Source organism: Microtus oregoni, unplaced genomic scaffold, assembly GCF_018167655.1.
Source record: "Microtus oregoni isolate MIOR12 unplaced genomic scaffold, Mior012 000019F_ref0000042, whole genome shotgun sequence".
Classification (NCBI taxonomy): Eukaryota; Metazoa; Chordata; class Mammalia; order Rodentia; family Cricetidae; genus Microtus; species Microtus oregoni.
This window is the reverse complement of record NW_024543078.1, coordinates 34,561,326-34,571,071: the sequence shown is the minus strand read 5'-3', so window position 1 is coordinate 34,571,071 and position 9,746 is coordinate 34,561,326. Positions and strand designations below refer to the sequence as shown.

The following is a 9,746-nucleotide window of genomic DNA, read 5'->3' as shown; positions in this document are numbered from 1 at the left end:
TCGGCCATTGGCTTAGCAAAATAAAGCCAGGCAGGCAATCCAAACAGAGATGGAAAGAGAGAGAGAGAGAGAGAGAGAGAGAGAGAGAGAGAACAAAACAAAAGGTGAAGACAATAGAGGGAGACATCTGATAATTGCAGTTAGAAAGCGGACACAAGAAACCTGTCAAATAAAACACATCACACATCTTACAAAATTAAAGTCATTTGAAGTCTGGCCAGTGGTGACACACGCCTTTATAATTTCAGCACTTGGTAGGCAGAGGCAGGCTGATCTCCAAGTTTGAGGCCCACCTGGCTTACAGTGAATTCCAGGACAGCCAGAGCTCTTACAGAGAGAGACAAAAAAAAAAAAAAAAAGTCATTTAGATTAACTGGACTCCCACCCTGTAGCTTTCTGTTACTCATATTTCTAAGTAGGACCCTTAGTTTCACATATGCTATTGGTAGCCCCTCACTCTTCACCTTTGCAAGGAGGCTGCTTGTTGGTTCCCAGCATAGACCCAAAATAATCACACAGAAACTGTATTAACTAAAACACTGTTTGGCCCATCAGCTCTAGCTTCTTATTGGCTAACTCTTACATATGAATTTAACCCATTTCTATTAATCTGTGTATTGCCATGTGGCTTTTTCATGAGTCTGGGAATCTGACCTTGGCCTCACACTGGCACAGAGTTCAGCTATCTCAGGCCAGGAGAAACATCAGCTCCAAAACTACTTGAGAAAACAGTGTCACACGGTGTTTACAGAATCCAAACTCTCCTCTTTGCCAGTGTGCTTCTAGAACCAGTGCTATGCAGAACTGTTGGAAGACACACCTGAACCTGAGTGGAAGCTACCAAAGGGTCCAGCTAAATTATCTTTTCAAAGGTTCAATACATGTTTTTCAAACAACATCCTGCTGGTCCAATCAGGAGCGGATGAGATGCCAGCTGTGGCCACCTCTGCCCCGAGAGCAGCCACACAGGTAACAGTGTCTGCTGGCGTGGCTGATGTTAGGTGCCCACAGTGGGAGGACACTGAGATGGCACTATCCAAATGAAGCCTGCCATCACCCTCCCAGCCCTACCCCGAGTGCTGCTTGATTGGACTCTTCTGCCTAACAGACTGAGTAGAGTTGGCAGTCAGCTAACTCACCTTGAATTCAATCATGTTCTGCACAGAGCCAGGCTTAGAAATGTTGCCTTGGATTTAACAAAATCCCTTCTCTCATCTGTAAAGAGCTGTGGCCACTCAGTGCTGTTGGAACCTTCTGATGGCCAAGGTCTGGTCTGTAGTCTTTCTCTGAGGGCCACTATGTATGACTGGTGTCCTGTGAGCTGGAGTTCCATATGTAAGACCATTAGTTACTATGGATAACTACCAAGGAGCTCCCAGGCTGGCACTACTGGGTCAAAGATGGCCGAGCCCAGTTCTGTTGGTTAAGCTTCCACCATGGACCTACAATTGAGCAGCTGTCTGCCTGAAAGAAAGGTCACCTCTAAGTCCTAGCCTACATCTCTAAGCCCTGACTTCTAGTAGCTCTTTCCTATCCTGGCCCTTCTCCTCAGCAGAGTGCTGGGGAGCCACTGGGCACCCATGTCTGGGTTACTGAGTTCAGATGAATGACAACTGGGGCTAAAGGTGAGGGGATGGCTTGTGCCGGTCTCAGGTTGGGTGACGAGCATGACTGGAGACAGACAAGGGAGTCACAGGCCACACAACTTTCCAAGTTACTCGCTCCTATAACTAGTATGAAGAGTTGTACAAGGAAGTCCCCCAAGTCATTGTCCAGCTCTTTGCAACACATAGTATGGAAAAGCAGCAGGAAGCTAGGCAAGACTACCTCTCAGTCAGAAGTCCATCCAGTAGTCCAGAGGCTGCCCTTGCAGTGATGGCCACAGGCTGGGCTGGGGTATGACTCTGCACATCATCCCTGCAGCCACAAGGCAGAGCTGCCCAGTGATGGGCTCTGCTTCCCCACTCCTCCTTTCCACCAAAGGGATAGCAAGGAGTGAGCAGGCTTCAGGTGGCAGCCTGTTTTCCCTTGCTCACAGAAAGCCTTCTTGGGCTCTTGTCTGTGGAGGGATTATATAGTAGATCTAACACTGAGACTTCAGGTATGTTGGGGTTCTGTCCTCAATTTGAAGACAAACTTGGCTTAAGAAATAAAACTAAAAGTCAGGTGGGGCACAACTTTAATCCTAGCACTCAGGAGGCAGAGGCAGGTGGGTCTCTGTGAGTTCAAGGCCAGCCTGGTCTACAGCGTGCATTCCAGAACAGCCAGGGCTACACAGTGAAACCCTGTCTCGAAAAACAAAACAAACACAAAAGCATTTTAACACCTGGAGTTAATAGCTGAACCTGAAAAGGAAAACTATGAATGTTTCTTCTCACCTGAGATAGTGACCACATAAGCTTCAAGACTGGGAGGAGGCCCCGGGCTTCCAGGTCACATCCGTGCAGGATCTTCTGGTGCCCAGGAAAGACCTCTGGACAGTAAGCTGTTTCAGACCTTCAGGCAGGCAGGCGAGATCAACCTCAGCTGACCACAGCCAGCCCTCGTTCTGTGGGAACCCAGCTTTGTATCGGGGCACCAGTGAGCAGGGCCACTAGGCCACTGGCCGAGCAGGAGAGCTCCCGGGGGCCTGGCGGGGCTCTGTGCTAACTCCATGCTTTCTACTCACAGAAGCAGGCCATCAGTTCCTGGCTGAGCTGCTGCCAGCTGGCCCGTAAGAGCAGCAGATTTGAGGTGGGGTGAGGGTCTGTTCCCCAAGCACAGTGTTCTGGCCAGTGAGTTCTCTGCACAGCAGCTGACGCCTCCTGGACATATTTCCACACAGAATGCTTGACTGTGCTCACTCCTGCACTCTCAGGGCCTATCAACAAAGATGCCTCTTTCACTTTATTTAGTGGAAGGTTATTTCTGGTCCCCAGAATTAAATGGGCAATTCCAGTGTTCTTCACTCTTAAAAACTAATTTACAAGCCCACAGGTCCTGCCTACTGAGAGTGAGTAGGGTCCGTGATGGGTCTTCTGGAATAGGGCAGAGAACAGAAAGGAATAGTCTAAGGTCTGAGTGGATTGAGTCAGATGCAGGATTATGTACTGGTGAGAGCTTGTGTTCTAAGGGCTTGGGAGCCTGGTAAACAAAGAGTGGGGATATGCCAGCAAGTTTTATGTCAACTTGATACAGCTGTAGTCATCTGAGAGGAGAGAATCTCAGTTGGAAAAGTGTCTCCAAGATCCAGTCGTTGATAAACCTGTAGGGCATTTTCTCAACTAGTGGTTGAGAAGGGAAGACCCAGCCCTCTGTGGGTGGTGCCATTCCTGGTTGATGGTCCTGAGTTCTTTAAGGAAGCAGGCTGAATAAGACATGAGAAATAAGCCAATAAGCAGCGACCCTCCACGGCCTCTGCATCAGCTCCTGCCCAGCTTGAGTCCTTGCCCTGACTTCCTTCAGCGATGGATGATATGCAGAAGTATAAGCAAAATAATCCTTATCTTTCCCCAAGTTACTTTTGGTTATGAAGTTTCATCATAGCAATGATAACCCTGAGACAAGGGCTCTCCAGGAGGACTCTGGATGGGCCCTTAGGGTACAAGAGACGCCTAGAGCCTGCCTGAAATAATACAATGGATTAATCACTTATAGAATTTCTAAAAGCAGTGACAGTCCAGATGAGAAACAACCCAGAGAATTCAATTTTGGCGTTGACAATATGTACAGGAACTCAGGACTCACAGCTAGAAGTCAAGGGCAATGGCCACCAGAAGTGTCTTTCAGTGAATGTCACAGACAGACCCAAACTTGCTTAAATACAGATTTTATTGCAAACCAACACCGAGGAGTCAGAGCAGCTTTGTAGGCCGGAAACCCAACTCTCCTGGGTCTTTGGACAAAGGGGATGGAATCACCCTGCTTTCCTCAGACCTCAGCGGGTGGGATTTAGGGACCAAATTGTGGCTGTCGTGTCTAAAAAGAGAAAACAGGCAATGTGCCAGCTTCAGTGGCAGGGTGAGGCAGGACAGTGCCTTAGGGCAAAGAGCTATCTACTTGGCTGGCTAGGGTTGAGCCCCACTGTGATGAAGACATGTGAATACAGTAGCCACCACCACACCATGCACTATAACATGCCACAGGGATCACTTGCAGAGCACAGGTTCCTGCCATATGGCTTATACCTAACACTGTTCCCCAGGCTTTTTTCTACACTGGCTTGTTTGCTGAAACAAGGCAGGGACAAAGGAGAAAAACAACACAGAAAATAAAACCATGCCAAAGGAAGGTAAGTTGCCACAGAAGTGAAACATTGTCCCAAATAAAAAGATGCAAAGCTCCCCCACTCCGTTAGTCCTTCTGGAAGACTACCCACAGGATGAGGGTCGTGAGGGAGCGAGCAGGACTGCAGAAGACTGGAGATACATACACACCATGAAACTTCCTTCATTAGGTGGGACAACTTGTATGGGACAGGGATGTGCAAATCCTAGGACCTTGATGGAAACTTCAGGAACAAGTAGCAGAAGTGTCCTGGGGATCTTGTGAGTGTGACAAATTCTTCTCCCCGAGGATGACTTCTTCAGAGAGACTTCATCACAAGTCCAGACTCCAGAGTGGGTATTTGGGGCCCACTGCTCTCCCTTGACCACCATCATGGTCTATGTGCACCCACAGATTAACGCCTAGTATGGACTTCTTACAAGAGCCATCAGTTACCAGCTGTAAACCAGAAATCCTCAAATAACTGCAATGAACTAGTTCCTGACTATACAGTTGACGGAAGGCTTCTTGAAATAAGTCTTCAACCCGCTCTCGGTGGCTCCTTCTGAGTGTGTATCAACTGCACTCAGTGCAGGGCTATTTCCAGAGGGCAGGCTGCCTTGGCTTCGGTGGGTCTTAATTCTCACTGGTAGTATGGTTACCAGAGTACAGAGACCTGTACACACACACCAAGACTGAGAGCCATGCAAACTGAGATGCCAGCCGGCAACAGGCACAGACGACCCTGTAAAAGGCTGGGACACCCAGGTCTCTGCCCCTTGGTCAGGTCCTCACACCATGGCTAAAGGTGATCTGCAGCCACAGAGGATCTGAGTTCTAGGGAGCAGTCTGGTGATTGGCACAGGGGAATCTTCATTTTCTTGGACTCAATTATAGTTGCCTTCAAGTCAGTGGCTAAGTTTTCGTTCCTGAGGCATCCTCCACGGTCAAGGCTGCTTAGGAAATGTGGCTGACACAATCTGCCAACGAACAACTAACATGCTGCGATCTCTTCCTGAAGGTACCCAGGCTTTAACACAGCACGTCCAAGAGGAGGTCTTGAATAGAGCAAGTAGTGGTGTCGAGGCCCGGTCCACTTCAACAAGAACCAAAGCAAGGCAGCTGCAGTCAGAAGGCAGGCAGCATCCTTATGCACCTGGATCAGAGACCAGAACCTCAGACTTTCTCCCAACATCTCCAACAGGCAAAACGGACCCCAGTTTCTGCCGTTCTGCACACGAAGCTGAGGCTGGACAAGTGTATTCACAAAGAGATGAGCAAGAGTGAACACACACACACACACAGGTCTCACCAAGTGAGAGGTCCCATAGCAGTCCTAGAAGCAGCTCCACAGCCATGCCCCATATGCCTTCATGCATGTGCCTGGTGAACACACTTCAATTTAGCTTTGTCTGAGAGCCTACTCATTCCTTATCCCTAGTCAGAAAAGCAAGCGGACTAGTGTTAAAACAACAGCAAGCAGAGAGAACAGGGGAAGAAGGAAATGCTGCCTGCAGTGGCTGGTTGCTGTGGAGACAGAACATGTGCTCCCAGTTTGCTGGGACATGTCCCTCCCTAATTTGAAACACCTTCATTTAGTGTTGGCCATAGAGACTGCCAGGCAGCTGCTGGGCCTGCACCTTCTCTAGAATAGTCTGAAGGTGCAAGGTAAGCACGGAAGGTCTGGTTCATCATGAAAAAATTATGGTGAGTTGATCAGGAGGAGTGAGTCCCTGGCATGCAGGGAGTGAAAGGGACAAGGTCTCCACCTCCCCGATGATGAGGGTTTCCTTTCCTTCTGGTCATTAAAACTGCACAGCCCCAGGGGAGATGTTGAACATGGCCGGGTCGAATCGCTGGCCTCGGAAGGGAGAGCCTTCAGCATCCCACCCCTTCTTCAGCATCTCATGGACTTTCTACAAATAGAAAATAGAGAGATTAAAGGAGATCACAGGGCACCACATGCTTTCTCCTACAACAGACTTCCTGAAGGCCCAGAGCCATCCTGTTTCCTCAGGTCCTGAGGACTTGCCTGCTAGGGCCAACTGGCCAGAGGACTGCAGGCCCTGCAGTAGTTTGTGCTCAGGAGAAGCATCCCATGACCCTCTGCAAGACTGTTCTCCAAGACTGAATTCCTACTTTTCCAGCTTCGGTCTCAGTAAAGCACTAACTGCTCATGTCCCTTTCCCATTAGTCTGTCCAAACTCCACACAACGCACAAAACCTGCAGCATTCTCCAAGGTGATGATCAAGATATGAAGATGTGGGGCCTTCACCCCATAGGAACACGACTAATGTGTCCCAAGGAAGGACATTCTTATCATTGAGAAATGCATCATCAGACAACACAGGTTTGATCCAAGATGTAATGATGTGGAGGAGGAGAGACCTCAAAATGCCCAGCCGTGGAACTGGCAGGTCAGAAATGATGGACCCAGCTCTCTGCAGCCCATGGCCACTGTTGAACTATTTAACCTTTGAAGATCAGAGGCAGACTGGAGCTGCATGGTTACAGCTGGGACAAGCAGGGAGACAGTGCTCCTGAAGGCAGCACCTCTGCCTATACTGATGGGCTGGCCTTTCTTTGAACATCTGCTTTCCTCAGCTACTACCACAAATGTACCCAAGGATAGGGTGCTTTCCTCTTGCTTCCAACCAAAAAAAGCCTAACAAAATGCATGGCTAGAGATTACCCCCCAATGGAGTACCTGTTGCAGACAGCCCTGCAGAACAGGTGCAGAGAACAGGTGCTGCTTCCCTTATCACAAAGATGACAGATTGAAAGTAAAGTGGAAAATTTGCACTGTCAGCAAAGTTACTGGATTCTCAGAACTATGGACTGTTAAACAAAATCCAAGCTTCCTGCTAAGAGAGGTTTTGCTTGTTTATAAACCTAAGTGAAGAAGCAAAGATACTTAGTACATAGCAGGCTCCCATCTTTGCCCATGAGAAATGTGACGCTGTATAGTTTTAAACAAACACAAGATGAGACCCGCCAGCTAAGTACACCTAGGCAGGAGGGAGGCTGATGAGGCCATCAGGAGAACCTCAGCCAGCTGCAAGGTGAACAGCAACTATAAGAACCTGGTGGCTGGGTGGGGACCCACTGTAGCAAGCCCAGAGGGCAAAGGGCAGGTGCCTAGGTTTGTCTTCACAATTGAGGAAGCTCATGATGCCCAAGATAAATGCTTGGCCCTTTCTGCAGAGCACAGGCAGAGATCAGACCATCCTGTGTGCCACTAAGTTCACTCACAGGAAATGCTGGCACCTGCCTCTGCAACGTCAGCCACTGTTTGTTAGGGGATAAGGGCCACCAGGCTGGAGAGATCCTAGACAGACACATCTAAGTATAGACAGAGCAATGGCACCTGTGTACTTCTACACACCCCTTCTCAATGAACACCTGCTCAAAGAAATCTCACTAGGGAAAATGAAGAGCATTCAATTTGCTGACTTTGGAAAGAAGTGACATATAATGGCAACTTAAAGAATTCAAAATGACAGAAGAGGTATATTACCACTTCAAAATTAAAATGCTTCAAAACACAAAGCACTGGTGGCATTAGAAACACAATTTAAAATTCTGGCAAATTTAGAAAACTTCAAGTTTACACCATAAATGGGCATCAGAGCACGTTGGTAACTGTGACTGCCAATGTGCATAGCAGATGGAGGCTGACAGAAGAACCTGGCCCCGTTTCCCCCCTCTCTCTCTCTCTCTCTCTCTCTCTCTCTCTCTTTCTTTCTCACACACACACACAGTTAGGACTGGCAATCCTAGAGAAGTGACCTCAACCACCCACAAAACCCCAGCATGTGAGTACTGCTTATGTATGTGACTAAGCTGTTACAACAGGAAACACAAGGCCCTGGACCTCCCTTTCTAGTTCTGTAAAGGAAGGTGCTAAAGATACTCTACATGGAGCCCCAGAGTGCTGAGACTTCAGCACTGACAGGTAGTGGGACATGCTCGAGTTGACTATCCATGGGTTGAGGCTTCCTTGGCCATCCTGATTAGTTCAGCTCTGGTAAGGGAATCACACTGGATCCTACCATGCATTACTGGGCCTAGGCTCCTTGTAGGCCTTGTTAGGACAGCTCATCTGGGCAAGCACACTCATTTCCTCTATGGTCTTTGCCAGGTCCATAGCAAGTCCACAGCAGAATCAAGTTAAACTCAAGACAAAGCTCTTTCCACTAGACCAAAGCATCTTCAAGGTTTTTCTTAGGGTCCTTCTTAGCTGGGTAAGACGTTCAGTCTCCTCAGTTTCTCAGTGTTGGGTCATAAACAGTTGTGCGGAAGCTGCTCATCAGCCACGGACAAGTCTTCTACGCACAGCTGTAAGGACCTTGTGTTCCACACGCAGGTTTCTGCAATGTCTTGTGGGCAAAGAAGGCAGTCTTCATAGAAAGCCAAAACAGGGCACCCCCAAAGCCTTGCCTTTGCAGTGAGTCAGGTTCCCAGCAGCAGGTCACGCATGGGATGATACATTAAGTGTGTGTGTGCGCGCACAGTGCACACACATGATGTTTAGCACTGCTATCTTTTGATCCTTTTACTAGCCTGTTTCAAACTGTCACTGAGGATCCTGGAGCCAGAACATCAGAGAGCTGCCTTGGTTTACTGGAGATAAAGTACACTGCCCTATTCCCAGTCCTCAAGAGTAGGCTGGGAGGTAGCCACCAGAACAAGGAGACCAAAGACCTACAGGGATAGAAAAAAAGTAGCCAGTTCCTGCAGAGGACCATTGTTGAGACCGAAAAATGAGGTTGAGCTGCTCTCTGGATAAGATCAGATTAAAGAGGCTGGCCTCTTGCCTCCATGAAGACAGTTGTGTGCTTGTCCTCACTGATGCAGACTGAGTATTTTCCATCTGTCCTTGAGGAAGGTGACACTAGGCCAGGCCAAAGGGCATCAGCACCAAAGGAAGAAAGGAGGGCTATGTATGCATGGAAACAATGAGCGAAAGGATCAAGGGGAAGGAAGAAGACAGTGTGGGGAGAGGGAGATAGGGAGCCCAAAACCTGACACATCACGCAGGTCCTGCACTGCTGCTAATTCCCAGACAAGTGACACTGAGGTTGTTTTGACTTGTGTGTCAGGCAAGGGATGCAATCCCAGGGACCTTAAGACTAAGAGGTGCAAACAGTTGTTGAACCTTCTAGCTTCTCTACTATCTCATAGCTAAGAGTCTATAGAAGACATCACCGAGGTTTGGCTAATGCTCAAAGGTAGTTCAAGCCACAATCAATATCTATTCTCGTGTTTCTCTACAACAAGCATTCAGTTACAGCATCTGGGGATGGCACGAGGAGTCACTCAGCTCTGGCCTCTCCATTCTGTGGCACAAACTTCTCAGTGGTACTTGGTAGCTCTTCCCCCACCTCACCCAGGATGATGGCGTCTGCACTCATTTCTCCACTCCAAACAGACTCTTCCCTGGCAGTCACCTTATGGATACATCTGACTCCTTTTGTAGACAAAGTTCTGACCCTGGACA

General features: G+C 48.5%; 1 protein-coding gene across 1 annotated transcript in view; it reads right to left on the bottom strand.

Annotated features, from left to right (window-relative positions):
* Positions 1–3,792: 3,792 nt before the first annotated feature.
* Positions 3,793–9,746, bottom strand: part of Nudcd3 (NudC domain containing 3) — a 92,774-nt gene continuing 86,820 nt past the window's right edge. Inside the window, exon 6 of the mRNA XM_041669234.1 lies at positions 3,793–6,161. Coding sequence (XP_041525168.1) covers positions 6,051–6,161 — 111 coding nt within the window. The 3' untranslated portion in view covers positions 3,793–6,050. The remainder of the gene's footprint in view (positions 6,162–9,746) is intronic.